Source organism: Heterodontus francisci, chromosome 3 (assembly GCF_036365525.1).
Source record: "Heterodontus francisci isolate sHetFra1 chromosome 3, sHetFra1.hap1, whole genome shotgun sequence".
Lineage (NCBI taxonomy): Eukaryota > Metazoa > Chordata > Chondrichthyes > Heterodontiformes > Heterodontidae > Heterodontus > Heterodontus francisci.
This window is the reverse complement of record NC_090373.1, coordinates 31773637-31793146: the sequence shown is the minus strand read 5'-3', so window position 1 is coordinate 31793146 and position 19510 is coordinate 31773637. Positions and strand designations below refer to the sequence as shown.

Genomic DNA, 19510 nt, shown 5'->3' with positions numbered 1-19510 from the left:
GATCTGTTGCATGCTGCACGAGCTCACCATCGTTAGGGCATAGCTCTTGTGATCAGTTATACAGCAACCAGCTGAGGAGGAGGAGGAAGAGTTGACTCATCCGATGGCGATATTGGTAAATGTGACCCTAATTCCCCATTCACCAACAGTCCCGCACCTTACTTTCCCTCTGTTATTAACCATCACAGTGTCCACTTCTCCACAATGTTAAATTAAAAGCCACCATAAAACAAACATTCCAAACCAAATTTATGAATCAACCCATGTATATTGAATACAAACCTCAATTAATCACCTTTGTGCACCCCCTTAGTGTCTGTCTTCCATTTGCCTTTGCCTGTCCTAGTGCTCCTTATGTAGCACTACCCCAGTGGCTGCAGCATAATTGGTGGAAGGCTGCATGACTATTAGTGGGGGAAATTGCAGATAACCGTGGAGAACAATCTTGATCAGCTCTGGAGCTAAATTGCCCAGCTTTATACTGCACCATCTTGCCATAGGCGGGAGCAATCTGGGCTAGCTGGTGGACAGGCAACAGCAAGTGCACTGGCAGAGTGACAGTGGTGGGAGGACAAATGCTGCCATCCTGACAGATAAAAGCAGTCTGTGCTCCACAGGGCCACTTCCACACCTCTGGGGTGGCACTTCAGCAATCCTAGTAATCTGTTGTAAAGCATGGCTACCCAACCCGAACCCGAGCCTGACCAGACTCGACAACATGTGTCGGCTTCAGGTTGGTGCGGGGGTCTCTTCCGGGTCTGGCAATCGGGCTCAGGTCAGGTCGGGCTGAACATGGACACAGTGCTGCCTTGCTCATAGAAAAATAGAAAATAGGAGCAGGAGTAGGCCATTCAGCCCTTCAGGCCTGCTCCGCCATTCAAAAAAGATCATGGCTGATCGTCTAATTCAGTGCCCTGTTCCCACTTTCTCCCCATATCCCTTGATCCCTTTGGCTTAAAGAAATATATCTATCTCCTTCTTGAATATATTTAATGACTTGGTCTCCACTGCCTTCTGCAGTAGAGAATTCCACAGGTTCACCACCCTCTGAGTGGAGAAATTTCTCCTCATCTCGGTTCTAAATGGCATACCCCATATCCTGAGACTGTGACCCCTGGTTTGGGACTCCCCAGCCATTGGGAACATCCTCCCTGCATCTAGCCTGTCTTGTCCTGTTAGAATTTTATGAGTTTCTATGAGATCCCCTCTGATTCTTCTAAACGCTAGTGAATATAGGCCTAGTCAACCCAATCTCTCCTCATATGTCAATCCTGCCATCCCAGGAATCAGCCTAGTAAATATTCTTTGCACTCCTTCCATGGCAAAAACACTGTTCCTCAGATAAGGAGACCAAAACTGCACACAATACTCCAGATGTGGTCTCACCAAGGCCTTGTATAACTGCAGTAAGACATCCTTGCTCCTGTACTCAAATCCTCTTGCAGTGAAGGCCAACATACCATTCGCATTCCTAACTGCTTGCTGCACTTGAATACTTGCTTTCAGTGACTGGTGTACAAGGACACCCAGGTCTCGTTGCACCTCCCCCTTTCCCAATCTGTCACCATTCAGATAATAATCTGCCTTTCTGTTTTTACAACCAAAGTGGATAACCTTACATTTATCCACATTATACTGAAGCTGCCATGCATTTGCCCACTGACCCAACTTGTCTAAATCACATTGGAGCCACTTTGCATCCTCCTCACAGCTCACATTCCCCCCCAGCTTTGTGTCGTCTGCAAAGGGAGGGAATTTCTGCAGGAATAGCCTGCTGCCGGAACGGAGGATCGCAGCATTTGGTATGTTTAATATAATTAACTTTGTTACGGTAGTTGGGTCAGGTCGGGTTGAGTGCGGGAAAAAATCAAAGGATTCGGGCCGGGGTCGGGTTCTGGTTGGATGTGGTCGGGTCGGGCCTGGGTCAGGTTTCAATTTCATATCCGAGCAGCCCTTTAATCTGTTGGAAGACAGGTTGCTGGACTCCTATGAGACCCCTGCAAACCCCTTTGAACACTGGTATCTGCAGCCATGACGGTAGCAGTCTGAGCTTGTGTGACAGCAAGCTGAGCTTGCTTAATGTCAGTCTGAGATTCTGCTGTAGATATTGGGTAACTCTGCTTGCAGTGCAGTAGAAGCTGAAACATCGGCCATCGGACGCTGAATCATGGTTGGGTCTGCAAGTGTGCTGATGGACTTGGCCTCCACTTCCGCTGGAAAGGGTGGGCTCGAAGTTCTGCGCAAAGCCTGTGCCAGGTTGGTGCCAGACTCCTCCATGCTGCTTAACATTGATCGCAGGCTTTCTGGCAGGCCTGCCAGTGTGTCAAGTATTCATTGTGCATACCCATCAGCATTCTTCATTAGGCCGCCCTATCAAAGGTCTCATCTGAGTCCTTTGCAGAAGAAATCCAGTGAGCTGGCATCTGCGCTACTCTTGTCCCTGCCCACCCTGCAGGCTACTCGTGTCCGGTGTATCACCACGTGAAGATTCTGCCTCTAAGCTCTCCTCTAAAGTACGCGCAGTGTCAGTACCTGAGCTGGTGGCTGTGGGCGACGCTGTTTCATCTTCATCACTGTCTTCCTGCTCTTCCACCTCTAGCTCTTTCACCACTACCTGGCCAAGTTGCAGTTCTCGACTATCTCTAGGTAGAAAGGCACAAGGATAGGGTTGTGTTGAGGGGAGGAAGGAAAGCAAAAGGTGCTTGATTACACCATATGCAACTTGTAAATCAGAAGAGATTGTGGGATTAATGGGAATTGGAATGTGAGAAGGAGGGTTAGGTATGAGCATACCATCATCTTCAATGATTTCAACCCGTCGCTGACCACGGCATCAGCAATGGCCACAAAAATGATGGCAACCATCATCTCCTCCATCAGGGTAAGGATATGCAGGTGTGCGCGTACCTGCCGGTTGGCACCTGCTGCTTGCGGTTGTGTGCCACCTTGTCCTGCAAGAGGGAGGGAAGTATGTCAGTGAATGTACTGCAATGTGTTTGGGTGATGTGGCTGTCATGGTTGAATAGCTGGCAATGTGTCCAAGCTGTGAGATATGGGTGTGAGGCTTGCAGCAGTGCTAAGTGTATTAGGGTGAGGTAAAGCTATGAATTGTAGATATGAATTATGATTGATAGAAATTATTGTTAGGTGAGTGATGGGGGTGTGGTGCATTGAGCAGATTGTGAGGCTAGAGATCCAGTTGGTGGGATATGGCATTTGAAGATACATTCTCTGACCTTGACCACTCGTGTGAGGTTATAAAACTTTTTCTGCCACTGCATCCAGGTCCTCGGGTCCAGACTGCTGGCATTGACTTCTAGAACTATCTGGTTCCACTGCCTTCACAAAATTTAACTGGAGGGCTTCCTGTGGATAGACCACATCTCTCCCCACTCCACCTCCTGCACCAAGGCCGCCAGTGCAGTGTCAGAAAATCTTGGAGCCCGCTCTCTGCCATGTTGTGCTATTCTTGCGTCTTTCCCAGGTCAACCTCACTTTTACAATGACCTCCAGCACCTGCTCCAGCCACAATGCACCTCCTCTTTAAGAGGAGCAGGTTGGCGTTAAGTAATGCATGTTAGCTTTAACTCATGCAAGCCTCTCATGATTTTGCACCTCCTGTTCAGGCATGCATGCAGTCAACAGCATGCTTAGCTCTGCTGAAAGCTACAGTCATTTAACTTAACAGGCAGCACGAAGTTTGCATGCTGCCTCCATCAGAAGTAATGGGCAAGGGCTACACTTGCACCATTTTCAGGCACTGTCCAATTTTACAGCCGTTATTTCTGTATTTACAACAACAACTTGTATTTGGATAGTGCCTTTTGCGTTGCAGAATATACCAGGGTGCTTCACAGGAGCGTTATCAATAAAAATTTCGACACTGAGCTATAGAAGGAAATATTAGGACAGATGACCAAGGTCAAAGGGGTAGGTACAAGAGCATCTTAAAGGAGGAGAGAGAGGGGGAGAAATTTAGGGAGGAAATTCCAGAGCTTAGACCTAGGCAGCTGCCACCATCCCGCTTTGCCAAAATTTGGTCTGGAGCAGGAAGGCCTGTGAAAGGCCTTCCCGCCCTGCCGCCAATTGAGGCCCTTAACTGGGCAATTAATCACCAATCATCCCGCCCCCAATTAGCCATGTGGCGGGCGGCCCTGTCGCCACACGGGAAGCACAGCACGAAAAACTGTGCAGACTGCTTCCTGGCTCCTGGGTGGAGGGGTTCCCTCATTAAAAGGCACAGTGCCTGAATGAGGGACCCAGCATCAGTAAAAGGGGGCCTGCTGAGAGCCACTCCCCTACCTTTGCTAGCCACCCCCTTACACCCCCCCACAACCCCCACCCCCAAGACCCCTCTCACCCTGACATATCTGTGGCCTGGGTCCAGCGCCACTCCTGGGCCTCTGGTAGATGCTCCTCTGCGCTGTTCAGTGGAAGAACTGCCGGCCTCTGATTGGCTGGCAGTTCTCCAAGGGCGGGACTTTCAGTGACAGAGTCCCTGATCCCGTGGAAGGCCCACCACAGTCCACCTAAGTGCCTGATTGGCACTAGATTCGGCGGGCCTTCTGGAGATGACGTACGCTGGGTTCTCTGTGTCGCTTTTTCAGGACATTGAGACTCCTGTCACAAGCATAAAAACCTGGCCAAGGGCTTTGGCATTCCCAGTATTTCATTGGAGGAAATTTCTTCTCATCCAGTACTGGATGTCAGACAAATTATGTGACAAATCAGAGACAGTGCAGGCGTCAAGAGAGATGGTGGTGAGGTAAAGCTGAATGTTGTCAGCATGCATGTGGAACCTGATGCTGTGTTTTTGAATGATGATGCTGAGGGGCAGCATGTAGATGAGAGCCAAAGTTAGATCCTTGAGGGACTCCAGAGGAAAAACATGGGAGTGGCACGAGAAGCCATTGCAGGTATTTCTCAAGCTACCATTTGATAAATAAGAATGGAACCAGGCAAGGGCAGTTCCACCCATTTGGAAAACGGAGGAGACATTGGAGGAGGATGGTGTAGTCAACTGTGCAAAGGCTGCAGACAGGTTGAGGAGGATGAAAAGGGATAATTTTCCACAACCACAGTCACATAGGATGTCATTTGTGACTTTGATAAGGACCATTTTAGTACAGAGGTGGGGACAGAAACCTGATCAGAGGCTTTCAAACATGAAATTGTGAGAAAGGTGAACGTGGATTTGGGAGGAGACAACACGTTCAAGAACTTCGGAGAGAGAAAAGGGTGATTGGAGATGGGGCGTTAGTTGGCAAGGACAGAGGAGTCAAGGATGGGTTTTTTGAGGAGAGAGGTTATGATGGTAGATTTGAAGGAGGGGTGATAGTACTTGAGGACAGAGAACCATTAACAATATCAGCTAACATGGGAGCCAGGAAGAGCAGTTGGGTTGTCAACAGTTTGATGGAAATAGGTTTGAGGGAGTAGGAAGTGGATCCCAGGGAGAAGGAAAGAAATTAGAAAAAGATGCACATTTAGGACTAGGGTAGTGGGGGATATTAGGGGAAGGCTGGTAGGCTCACGAATTGGCAGAAGCAGCTGAATGGAAGTTCTCAATTATAGTGACTAAAGGGATATGGATCCCAGACAGTTGAGTTTTAATTTGACCTTGTAGTGTTGCTATTTGCAGTTCTGGTATAAGCCACTCCAATGATCTTCATTCAGAAATAACACATTCTGGCCCAAAAGTTCAAGATTGATCATTTTTGGGCATGTGTTGGTGACACAGAATGATGCAGTCTGAGGCAGGCCTGATATTGGGCCTCAGATCTCACTGTAATAGAGGTAACCTGGCCCTGCAACCCAATAGGGAAGGGTGGAGAGGGCTAGTGAGAAATTAGGATCTCAGAAAAGTAGGTTCAGGGATCTGGTCAGGGATGGGGTGGGGGATGCCTGGGGTGATGGGGAGGTGGGAGATGGAAAGTTGCAGGGTGAGATGGGGAGTCACTTCAGGCAGGGACATTAGGGGAAAGCATGCCCCTTGCTTGTCTTCATTCACTATGGTGGATGGCACACTGCTAGTCAGAAATGTGCATGCGAGTCCCCCCAGTATCTTGAGGTGTTAAGGTGCCTTAGCACCCAAAAAACAGGAGGCGTGTGATACCCCTGTATTCTCAACAAGCTCAAGCCCTTAGTGCCTAAGAAATATTTATAATTTTGCACTCAGCATTATCTCTGTTTAGTGACTGACTGCAGCTGATCAGGTGAAAGCACACCGAGGGGGTATGTGTGTATCCACCCCACAGTGTAGAATCTAGGGACTGAAATGAAATGTTCTGAGTTACACAGGGAACCCTTTGGGGCCTTGCTATTGGGGGTAGAGGGTGGGTGGGTGGGTGGGGCGGGGGTTGTTGACTGCATCTGTGCTTTTATTTGTAGAAAATGTTATTGACTTTGTCGTGTTTAAACCTACTTTCAACTTTCTGGAAACCAAGAGATAGTCCCAGGTGCCATATTTTTAAATGAATTACCCACAGCAGAAATGAGTCATAAGGAAGCTAAGCATAAATGGTGGCTATTAATGGAGCAGGAATTAGTCCCTCTGTGACATCTCTACATATCTGGCAGTCTCCCAAAGACTTTGTAGGAACAGATGGCTCTTCATTAATAAGTGTATATTCTGAGAGCTTGGACAAAAGAGAAATTGCATCATCTGAGAGCACTGAGTTGTTCTAAACAAGAGAATCTTGAAGCAGAGCTGGAAAAAAATCTTCCCAGTTCAAGAGGGTGAACGGGAGTTGTGATCCCCTGATCCACCCAAACATCCTAAAGAACTGTATCAGAAAAGGATTCTGTTCTGCAAAGTTGTGAACACAAAAGGAATATGGAAATAAGGCCAACTTTAGAAAGCTCTACCACCATACAGTGTGGCGACCTGCTTTATCAACTTACAGAATCGAAATCACAGAATAAAATCTTAGATGAACAAAGATTGAGATGGGAACAAGGGAAAGTGTGCGAGAGAGAAACAGAAAAAGTGGAGACAAAGAGAGAAAGAAAACAAGTGGAGGAGAGACAGGTACAGGGAGAGAGGGGCAATTTTGTTTTGTCCATGAGTGCCATGTTAGACAATCAACTAGTCTACATATGGAAAAATGTTTGCTTGCTATGTGACTATTTATCTCCCTTGTCCCATTATCCTGGCTTCTGACACAAGGCCAAAACTGCAGGGGAAGCAATATGTAATTATGCAAATTAGCTGATCACGGAACATTGAATACAGTTGGCTCATTGCATATTTCTGGCTCAATCTGCACAAGCACCCGACCTTCTGAGCTACATCACTACTCCTGAAAATCCACCCTATGACATTTCATAACAAAGGTAGTTTTATTTACAATGAGTCTTAATTGATTGTAATGTACCTCCCTTTTTCAATGTTGAAGGAGATAGTGGGGGTTATTTTGGTGAAAGGGTGAAAACAGACACTAAATGGATGCCGTGCAAATAAGACACGCCGGTTTGAAAGCTCGGTTTTAGACCGCAATTTTGGTCCTAATGGCTGATTACCATAATTTGAACTTGCCTGGTAATGCTCAAACAGACACTTGCAGGTTTAGCACTCAAATGCTGATTAGACGCAAATTTCATGGAGCAGTTTATGTGGGCTCCACAAACCCACTTCCACTAAAGTGAGCAGTACGCTGGCTGGTACACAGCAGCAGGTTTTAGGATGACTCGGACTGACAGAGATGTCAACAGATTCTTGGACGTGGCGCTAGAGGTCTGGCAGAGGAGGTGCAGAGGCAGAGGGATGACCTGTATCCACAGCGGGCATGGAGTCTGCCTTGCCCTCCTCTCTTTTCCTGCAACAGCTGATGATGCTATGTCCTCCTCCCATTCCTCCTGCAGACCAAGGAAGACTGCTAACAAGATATCCATGATCAAGAACTCCATTTCCCCTGGTGACTCATATAAGGTGTCCAATAAGGCACAGCACTCTTTTTCGGTGAAGTCCTCAGCAAATTTCTGGAACAAATGTTGTTCAAGTGTTGGTGAAGTCTTGGCAAAGTGTCCCAGAGAGTCTCCAGATGTGTTTCAAAAGTCCTGTAAACCTCCAACAACAAGTGAACAGTAAAAGATGATGTACCTTTTAAGTAGAGTTCAAAATCCTCAGCAATAGCTGGTTTACTCCCAATCAGCTGGCCACTGGTTCGGAGAGTCCATTAGGTCAAGCCCTAGTCACAAAATATCATGCACTTTCGTTAATGAATGCTAGCAGGCAATCTAAGTGGCAATCATCCCCTTAACAGTCCTCCGGGTGGCCATTCATAGCGTCTTGTGCTAAACGCAAGCTAAACCGGTGTTTCAGCTCAAGTTCCCTTCTTAGCCACCTCTGAGGCCTTTAATGCCTGAGGGAGCCATCAGAAATCACCCCTAGTATGCCTACTGGAGTTGAAGCTACTTAGAAAGAATGTCAAGGCCTTGGAAAAGGTGCAGAGGAGATTTACTAGAATAGTACTGGGAGGGTCTTCAGTTATGTGGAGAGATTGGGGAACCTGGCACTGTTCTCTTTAGTGCAGAGGAGGTTAAGGGGAGATTTGATAGAGGTGCTCAAAAATATGAGGGGTGTTGATAAAATAAATCAGGATATACTCTTTCCACTGGCCGGAGGGTCAGTAATCAGAGGACACTGTTTTCTGATAATCGGCAAAAGAAGCAGAGGGAAGATGAGGAGAATTTCTTCGATGCAGCATGATGTTATGATCTAGAATGAACTGCCTGAAAGGGTGGAGGAAGCAGATTCAATCTAAACTTTCAATTGCCTATGCTTTGATACTTAAATGTTTATGTGTATATATAGCAGTTTTATTTATAATAAATTTCATCTGGCATGTTGTGCTTTTGTTTGTAGAAGGTGGAATGGGGAACGATAGCATAGTGGTAATGTTACTGGACAAGTAAACCAAAGGCCAGGACTAATATTCCAAAGGCATGAGTTCAAATCCCACCCATGGTAGCTGAAGGGATTTTAGTTCAATTAATTAATAAATCTGAAATAAAATGATAGTCTCATTAATAATAATCACAAAACTACTGGTTTGTTGTTAAAAACCCATCTAATTCACTAATGCCTTTCAGGGGAGGTGATCTGCTGTCCTTACCCAGTCATGTGATTCCAGACACACAGCAATGTGGTTGACTCTTTACTGCCCTCTGAAATAACCTAGACAGTCACTGAATTGTATCAAACCACTACAGAAAGTCAAATAAGACTTAACCTAATGGACCACCTGGCATCAACCTAGGTATGGGAAATGATAAAGGCATATCTTGCCCAGTCGACCCTGCAAAGTCCTTCTCTAGTCAAGCAACAGCCTGATATAGTCATGCTCACTGAATTATATCTTACAGCCAATTTCTCAAACTCCTCCATCACCATCCCTGGGTATGTCCTGTCCCACTGGCAGGACAGATCCACCAGAGGTGGCGGCACAGTGGCATACAGTAAGGACCGAGTGGCCCGGGGAGAGCGCAGCATTGACTCCGGACCCCATGAAGTCTCATAGCATCAGGACAAACACAGGCATGGAAACCTCTTGCTGATTATCACCTCTGCTGATGAATCAGTGCTCCTCCATGTTGAACACCACTTGGAAGAAGCACTGAGGGTAGCAAGGCACAAAATGTTCTCTGGGTGGGGGACTTCACTGTCCATCATCAAGAGTGGCTTGGTAGCACCATTTCTGACTGAACTTGGCAAGTCCTAAAGGACATATCTAAGAGATTGGGCCTGCAGCAGGCAGTGAGGGGGAAAAACTTGCTTTACCTCGTTGTCACCAATCTATCTATGGCAGATGCAGCTGTCCATCACGGTATTGGTAGGAGTGGTCACTGCACAGTCTTTGTGGAGATGACGTCTTGTCTTCACACGGAGAACACCCTCCATTGTGTTGTGTGACACTACCACTGTGCTAAATGGGATAGACTCAGAACAGATCTAGCAGCTCAAAACTAGGCATCCACGAGGCACATTGGGCCATCAGCAGCAGCAGAATCTGTAACCTCATGGCCTGGCATATTCCTCACTCTACCATTAACGTCAAGCCAGAGGACCAACCCTGGTTCCATGAGGAGTGTAGGAGAGCATACCAGGAGCAGCAGCAGGCATACATAAAATTCAGGTGCAAACCTGGTGAAGCTACAACACAGGATGACATGCATGCTAAACAGCAGAAGCAACAAGCGATAGGCAGAGCTAAATGATTGCACAACCAATGAATCAGATCAAAACTTTGCAGTCCTTCCACATCCAGTCATGAATGGTGGTGGACAATTAAACAACTAACAGGAGGAGGAGGCTCCACAAATATCCTCATCCTCAATGATGGGAGAGCCCAGCACATCAGTGCAAAAGACAAGGCTGAAGCATTTGCAATCATCTTCGCCCATAAATGCCGAGTGGATGACCCATCACGGCCTCCTCCTGAGGTCACCATCATCACAGATGCCAGTCTTAAGACAATTCAATTCACTCCCTGTGATATCAAGAAATGGCTGAAGGTACTGCATACACCAAAGGCTATGGGTCCTGACAACATCCCAGCTGTAGTACTGAATCCTTGTGCTCCAGAACTAGCCATGCCCCTAGCCAAGCTGTTCCAGTACAGCTACAACATTGGCATCTACCTGGCGATGTGGAAAATTGCCCAGGTACGTCCTGTCCACAAAAAGCAGAACCAATCCAATCTGTCCAATTACTGCCCCATCTGTCTACTCTCAATCATCAGCAAAGTGATGGAAGGTGTCATCGACCATGCTATCAAGCAGCACTTACACAGCAATAACCTGCACACCAATGCTCACTTTGGGTTCCACCAGGGCCACTTGGCTCCAGACCTCATTACAATCTTGGTCAAAACATGGACAAAAGAGCTAAATTCCTGAGGTGAGGTGAGTGTGACTGCACTTAACAGCAAGGCACATTTGACTGAGTGTGGATCAAGGAGCCCTAGCAAAGTTGAAGTCGATGGGAATCAAGGAAAACCCTCCACTGGTTAGAGTCGTATCTAGCACAAAGGAAGATGGTTATGGTTGTTGGAGGCCAATCGTCTCAGGCCCAGGACATGACTGCAGGTGTTCCTCAGGGTAGTGTCCTAGGCCCAACCATCTTCAGCTGCTTCATCAATGACTTTCCCTCAAACGTAAGGTCAGAAGTGGGGATGTTCACTGATGATTGCACCGTGTTCAGTACCATTCACAACTCCTCAGATACTGGAGCAGTCATGCCTGAAAGCAGCAAGACCTGGACAACCTTGAGGCTTGGGCTGTTATGTAACAAGTGTCTTTCGCACCTCACAAGTGCCAGGCAATGATCATCTCCAACAACGAGAATCTAACCATCTCCCCTTGACATTTAACGGCTTTACCATCAATGAATCTGCCAACATCAGCATCCTGGGGGTTACCATTGGCAAGAAACTTAACTGGACCAGCCTTATGAATACTGTGGCTACAAGAGCAGGTCAGAGACTGGGAATTCTGCAGCGCATAACTCATCTCCTGACTCCCCAAAGCCTGTCCACCATCTACAAGGCACAAGTCAGAAGTGTAATGGAATACTCTCCACTTGCTTGGATGGGTGCAGCTCCAGCAACATTCAGGAAGCTTGAAACCAGCAAGATAAAGCAGCCTGCTTGATCAGCACCCCATCTATCACCTTAAACAGTCACTCCCTGCACCACTGGTGCACAGTGGCAGCAAAGCGTATCATCTACAAGATGCACTGCAACAACTTGCCAAGGCTCCTTCGACAACCCCTTCCAAACCCGTGACCTCTACAACTTAGGTGGACAAAGGCAGCAGGCGGATGGGAACATCACCACCTTCCAAATTCCCCTCCAAGCCACACACCATCCTAACTTGGAACTATATCGCCATTCCTTCACTGTTGTTGGGTCAAAATCCTGGAACTCCCTTCCTGACAGCACTATGGGTGTACCTACACCAGATGGACTGCAGCGGTTCAAGAAGGCAACTCACCAGCACCTTCTCAAGGGCAATTAGGGGGGAGCAATAAATGCTGGCCTTGTCAGCGATGCTCCTATCCCAAGAATGAATTAAATTATATATATATATATATATACTTGAAAAGGAAATATTTGCAATGCTGTCGGGAAAGAGCAGGGTGACTGGGACTAATTGCATAGCTCTTTCAAAGAACTGGTACAGGCATGATGGGCCAGCAGGCCTCCTCCTGCGCTGAATGATTCTATACTATGTGGAAGGTGATTAACTCTTTTGTTCTTTTTTAAAGGGCACCTCTGATGCCTGGTCATCTCTGGATGTTACATGTTCCAGCCAGCAGAAAGATGCAATGCACACAGATGATGCTTCACGCTCTCAGAATGAAGGCCACAAGTTGGAGGATGTACAGAGGAATGTGACTTCTCACCCAACTGAGACCAGAATGACCAGTGACCTCAAGTATAAACCGGAGGTGCTCGGGTCTAAATAAAGCAGTGAAACCAGTAGAGTGACAAAGCATAGAATACTAAAGAGAGGAGGAATGGGTACAGAATGCACCATCATCCAGAAAACAAAACTGGAGAAAACATAATAATCCAGGGGAATTAAATGCTAAAAATTACCTTATTTAGAGCAGTGAATGTATACTTTCATTTTCAAAGTCGATTGCAGTCCCATCGAAAAGTGGATGCCTGTGAATAACAGTGTCATTTCATGTGGCTTAAAGGTCATATGCCTGTTTATTCAGCCAGACTAGCCGAACCTGAAATTGATCGGACTTCCCCAGTGTTCGAGCGAGTTCCCAGAATAGGCATAAGGTCACGTGTTTATCACTCAATAGTTTTGACTAACAAATAGATGTGGGTGAAGGGTGAGCGAGGTCACTAGAAAGGAGTAACAGAATATTTACTGGTATTTAGTACTGCTCTTAGAAAGTCTACCCTCCCAAAATGAATTATCAAACATTATCAGAAAGCTGGGAGGGTGCTTATTAAAATCATGACTGATGAACTTGTTAAGCATTCCACAGCTACAGTCACTTTATATAATTTAAACTTAAATTGAACCTTAGTCCACATTTGACTGTGCACAGTCCTGGTCTCCATATTATAAAAAGAAATACTTGTGAAGGTGCAAGAAATATTTACATGAATGATACCAGAACTGAGAGGTTATATCTATCAGGAATGATTGAAGAGGCTGGGGCTCCTTTCTCTCGAAAAGAGAAGGCTGAGTGGTGACTGATTAAATTATGAAGGGGTTTGATACGGTAGACATGGAGAAGATGTTTCCACTCATGGGGAAAGCAAAACTAGGGGCCATGGATATTAGAAGGTCTCTAAAAAAATCCAAAAGGGAATTCAGGGGAAACTTCTTTACCCAGAGAGTAGTTGGAATGTAGAACTTGCTAAACGTGGAGCCGCCGGCACAAATAGCTTAGATGATTTTAAGGAGAAGCTAGAGGAAGAAATGAATAGAAGGGGGGTGGAGAGGAGGCTCAATCATAAATACCAGCACAGACCAGTTGGGCTGAATGGCCTGTTTCTGTACTATAAATACGATGTAAAATTATAAAGTGAGTATTTACTCCTTCCAGTCCTGCTGTTGGAGAGCTCAAAGAATGTGAAGATTTTGAAGTATTACCATGACAGTGAAGCCAGGATTGTGGAAGGACAGAGAAGAAGGAGGTTTGAATGAATCCCCTCAGTTTAACGCAGACGGGGAGAATTGCTGGAGAGAGGGAAGGACTCTTAGCATTCATGTTCAGAGCTGAGCTCAGGATCTCAAACTTGGGGTGTGCTGTCTTACCCTAAAGTCTGTGTATTAGGGGCAGGGTAGAAACAAGGCCGAAGTGAACATTTAAAAGGGCAGAAGTGGTAATAATGAAAATCTGTGCTGGCTTAATAACAGCAGGTCCTTATACATGGGCTCAGATGCAGACACCTCACATCATATTTCCTGGCATCTTTATCGATTTTGCGAGATAATTAAATACTGCTGTCTTTGGGGGATTTCTTGTGTGTTTAAAATGTGCTCTGAAAGTAGCTCTTGCATTACTGCCGGCAGTTAACTTTGAGATTCCAGACCAATGCCACCCCAAATGTGGCAGCTTGTACATGCTGCCTTGTACTCCAACATTGGCAGTGATTTTTCAAACAGAGAATGATGCACAGGGTATTGGAATGGAGAATTTTAAAATATAATAGTATCCTTTTTATTTTGGGAAGTCTAGAGTGAGGGGCTAAGACCCACAGTGTAGGTCAACACCAGGGTTGAACATAACAAGAAAAATCAAGAAATAGGTTAAGTGATGCAGCAATTGGTGGATTATAAATGCTCTTAGTATTCCCAGTTGCTCAGGTTTTGGGAACGATTCATCATTCAAGGCCAATGAAGAGAAGATACATGGACAAGGAGCAAATGCAAAGGAACATAGAACATTATATTTTCTTAACTGTGAAAAGCTAGAAACTGTGGAAGTCCAAAGAAACTTGGGGATCCACATACATTGTTACAACCAGGTGAGAAAGGTGTCTAGGGGTCCCTTTTAGCCTTCACCTGGTCTTACTGTAACAGAAATAAAAACAAGAAATGCTGGAAATACTCAGCAGGTATGGCAACATCTGTGGAGAGAGAAGCAGAGTTAATGTTTCAGGACCCTTCTTCAGAACTAGCAGATATTAGAAATGTGAAAGATTTTATGCAAGTAAAGCGGGGCTGGGGCAAGAGATAACAAAGGAGAAGGTGTAGATAGGACAAGGTCACAGAATAGCTGACCAGAAGGACATCGAGCAAAGGCAAACAATATGTTAATGGTGTGTCGAAAGACAAAGCATTAGTACAAATAGGGTGTTAACAGACTGAAAACTGAACAGCCACAAGTACAAACATGAAAAAAAACAGTGGGTATGCCCCAGCCCCGCTTTACTTGCTTAAAATCTTTCACATTTCTAATATCTGCTAGTTCTGAAGAAGGGTCCTGAAACATTAACTCTGCTTCTCTCACCACAGATGCTGCCAGACCTGGTGAGTATTTCCAGCATTTCTTGTTTTTATTTCAGATTTCCAGCATCCGCAGTATTTTGCTTTTATCTTACTGTAACAGAGTTTTGTGTTAAACACACTGTGTTTTAGCTCCCCCTTGGTGAATCCTTGTTCACCGCTTTCTAATTATAAGGCAAAGAAATTAGCACAAACAGGCTTTCTTAGGTTTAAAGAAGAAAAGTGAACTTCATTTAAACTTAAATTCTAATTCGGTTAACGCCTACGGATATACGCCGCGCCTCACACTAGCAAGCATACGTGATACACACATGCAAATAGAGACAGAAAAGAGCAGAAGAAAAATAGTGGAGAGGTTTGAGGCAATCTGTGAAGAGGAGTTTTTGTTACTGTGCTTGGAGCTCGCTGTAGTCTTTGCTAGTAGGTAGATCTTGCTTTTGGTTGGGGCCCACTATTCTTCTTAAACCTTGTTCACTGTAGGAGACTTTTCTCTCTTGGGGTTCATATGTCTTCAATGGATTCCGAAGCTGGTGAGAAAAATGAGAGCAGACAGGAGAGGCTACAGCAAGCCAGCCATGAGAGGTCTTGTCAGTCCAGGAGAAAACAGCTTTCTGTGTTCAAACACATTTCTCCAATTTAAAATTCCCCTAGTTAGTCAGCAGGTGGTCACGTGACCAACAGGTTTGACCAGGTCTCTTTTGTGTATTGAGGCAAGCACTGGTTCCTTGTTCCAACACTGTTTGCTAGTATGAAAAAATGTCTTTCCAGCCAGGGGTTTGACAACCCCTTTGTAATAGGCCTTCTTTTCTTCCCAGTAACAATTTTAAAATTTAATGTCCATGTGGCGAAATATATGTGCCTCATTCTTGGCAGGTGGGGGCCTGCATGACAACATAGATAGTTAAAATGTCATAGATAGGTACAGAAAATCATCAAAAAGGCTAAGGGAATGCTGGGCTTTATATCTGGAGGACTAGAATACAAATAGGTAGAAGTTATGCTACAGCTAAAGCCCTGGTTAGACCACACCTGCAGTACTGTGAGCATATTTGGGCACCACACCACAGGAATTTATATTGGCCTTGGAGGGTGTGCAGCGTAGATTTACCAGAATGACACCTGGACTCCTAGGATTAAACCATAAAGAGAGATTGCACAAACTTAAATTCTCTATAGGTGAAGGGGTGATTTTGATCAAAGCTTTCAAGGTATTAAGGGCAACTGATTGGGTAGAGAGAAACTGCTGGTTGGGGAGTCGAGGACTAGGGGACATAATGTATAAATTAGAGCCAGGCCTTTCAGCAGTGACGTTGGAAAACACTTCTTCATGCAAAAGGTGGTAGAAGTTTGGGACTCTGTTCTGCAAATGACAGTTGATGCTGGTCAATTGTTAATTTTAAATCTGAGGTTGGTAGATCTTTGTTAACCATAGGTATTAAGGGATATGAGGCAAAGGAGGTATATGGAGTTAGGTCACAGATCAGCTGTGATCCCATTGAATGGCAGAACAGGCTTGAGGGCCCAATTGGCCTACTCTTGTTCCTATGTTACTACGGTATAGGCAAGAAAGAAAAGTTAAACTTGGATGATGAGTTTAAAAAGCAGAGATAAAAGAGTTTGAGAGTGTCTTTCTTACAGGAACAGTATGGTCCTCCTGCTACACTAACGCAGGTGGTTTGTGGAAATCCCATTATCAGTTCCACAGGCTGATGCTTAGAGTATGTGTGAATATAAAGCTGCAGTTTGTACTGAACATTGCATTTAATTGCTGCTAATATTCAGGGCATCTTTCATTAACATTAAAATTCTAAATATTCCATATGCTGATAATAGTGAATATTCATTTAATGAAATAGGGTTTATTAAAAGTTTACCATTAGAGAATCTGGGCATATTATCAAAAGAGCATGTAGAGAAGGAGGCAATAGGTGGTAACATGAAATAGGTGGTAGAATTAGCAAGTAGGGATACCAAGAATTCAAATGGTCAATGATTTCCAACAATACTTGTAAAACTTTATTTTAGTTGGATACTAAATATCTTGCAGCTTTTACATGAGGATAAGCCTTCCGACACTATAGCCTTGCCTGGGGTAAACAACCAGGATGAGTTGTGGGGTGGGGGGAGGTCAGTTAAAATGGAGTGGAGGATCTTACCCACTTCTTTCATGCCCCAATCTGACTGAGTGCAACTTCAAATTGCAGGTGACAAGACACCCACCGCAAGCCAACGTGGTCCCCTTTAAATATGCAGATTGGCCTTCGATTATGTCACTGAGGCCTGTGCTGCAATTTTAACCTGAGGCCTGAGCAGGGGAGAGTAGCAGGGGTGGTTTCCCACCAGGCCAGACCTGCCAGGAACAGAAGATGTAGAATGAGGTTAAGTTCTTCAGTTTCCTTGTGGGCCACATGGAGCAGGAGTTGTCCTTCTGGCCCCACAAAGAAATCTTCAACCTACCCTGCTCCAGGATTCCCTCTCCACTCCTTCCCCCTCCCAACCCCCGAACACACCCCCCACCCCCTGACCATACCTCCATACCCCCACCCCATCCCCCACCCTCCCACCACACGACTCCACCACCCCCACCCCCACCAAACCCCCCAATCACACACCCCCACCACCACACCACAAACCCCCCCTGCCCCCATCCCCCCCAACAATCCCCGACTACAACCCCTCCCTCCCACCCCTGACCACACACCCACCCCTGACCACACCCCCCCACCCCTCCACAACACCCACACTCCAACCATGCCCCCACACCTTATCCCTCCACAACACCCATACCCCCATAACACCCCACACACCCACACCCTCCCACCACAACCCCCACACCCCTACCATAACCTCCCACCACCCCCCAACCCAACACTCCCCCATCCCCCCCCCAACAAACCCCCTTCCCCTCCACCATACCTCCATTCCCCCCATTCCCTCTGGTCCCAGCCGCTGTCTCTGACCAGCACAATGTTAACAGGCAGCTGCTTCCTGTCAATGTAGTCAGGAAGTTGATAAGAAGCATGTAAATAAGGCCCAGCTGTTAAAAATTATCAAGTCTGCCAATTGCTACTCCTGGACATTAAAATCACTCACTTTGCTATGTTTTGCCCAGGAGTGAAGATCGATACTGTGAGAAACGTAGCCCACTTAATAATAATTTACACCAAGTCAAACTCTGAAGAAGTAAGTTTATTTAACGTTCTTGCAAGATCGGGTGTCCTACAGGCAGGCACACCGATCAACATATTCAGTTCATGTTTATACAATACAAATCCATTTTTCCACGCCTTTAGTTTACATTATTGGTTATAACATATTATGACACTAACCTATCCTATAGTTGCTACAGTCTCCTCCTCTGTTTACTTCTCCCCCTACTCTAACTTTCTAGCCCCTGACTCTTGTTTTTGTTTTACCTTATTTGGCTCTCCATTGTGTGTGTTAACTTGCAGCTGTCAGCCTTTATCTTAGTGGGGCAGTTTCTTATTCACTACATCCTTTCTTCTAACTCTTGCTGTTTCTCTTTTCTCTGCCTAAGCACAATTTTTAACTGCTGTACTGTCTCAAGGTCTTTACTTACATACCCTTATCAGTTCTCTTTTTCAGTGATTTCATTATGTTGTGTAAAAATGACTTCTTGGTAATTTTTCACAAGCTGTAGAAACAACATTTCAGTATTTCTTATTCTCACAATACCTGTATTTTATGCTAATATCATTATTAAAACTAATAGTCTATGCAGTGGGTAAGTTTGTGGGAATCTGAGGGCAATGCCATTCCATTGTGAGGGAGCCAAGCTTCGAAACATACAGGAAATTGAGTGTTTCTGTTTATCTGCTTAGCCCTTCTTGTACATAAATTGTCCGTTCCACACTTGGATAGGTTAACTTAGCAACATCCATGCTGGTTTAAGTGGTTCATCAGCTGTTCATGAAGTTGAGAGATTCGTTATTACAGGTTGAAGATTGATGATTTTTTCTCTCATTTCCACTAATGAAACTGCATTCCATGAAATTTCAGGTCTATAAATGGTGTTTTTCCACAATTTCATCAGATTAAAAATAATGAAGAAAAACTTTTTTCTCTGCTTTCCTATGGACAGAGAAAATACAGCTCGATAGAATCTATATTCCAATAAAATTATACGGTAATGGCTGGCAGGGTGTATCAGCTTTCCTGTTAAGTTGGGGATACATGATACACTCTGTTTAAGGAGTGTAGTATTTTACTGAAGCACAAAACCTTTCTCCAAAGAATGGTACATTTTAGGAAGGTGTATTTTGTAAAGAGTTTAGAGCTACAACTTGGGACTGGGCAGAAAAAAGAGGCACAAGATATCTAAAGCTGTCATACAAGCAAAATACTGCGGATGCTGGAAATCTGAAATAAAAACAAGAAATGCTGGAACCACTCAGCAGGTCTGGCAGCATCTGTGGAAAGAGAAGCAGAGTTAACGTTTCGGGTCAGTGAGTTCCGAAGAAGGGTCACTGACCCGAAACGTTAACTCTGCTTCTCTTTCCACAGATGC

The 19510-nt window shown here is 45.3% G+C and overlaps 1 protein-coding gene across 1 annotated transcript in view; it reads left to right on the top strand.

Annotated features, from left to right (window-relative positions):
• LOC137366750 (pecanex-like protein 1) overlaps nt 1-19510 on the top strand; it is a 329693-nt gene that overhangs the window by 301595 nt on the left and 8588 nt on the right. The window contains exon 34 of the mRNA XM_068028407.1: nt 12269-12451. Coding sequence (XP_067884508.1) covers nt 12269-12451 — 183 coding nt within the window. The remainder of the gene's footprint in view (nt 1-12268; nt 12452-19510) is intronic.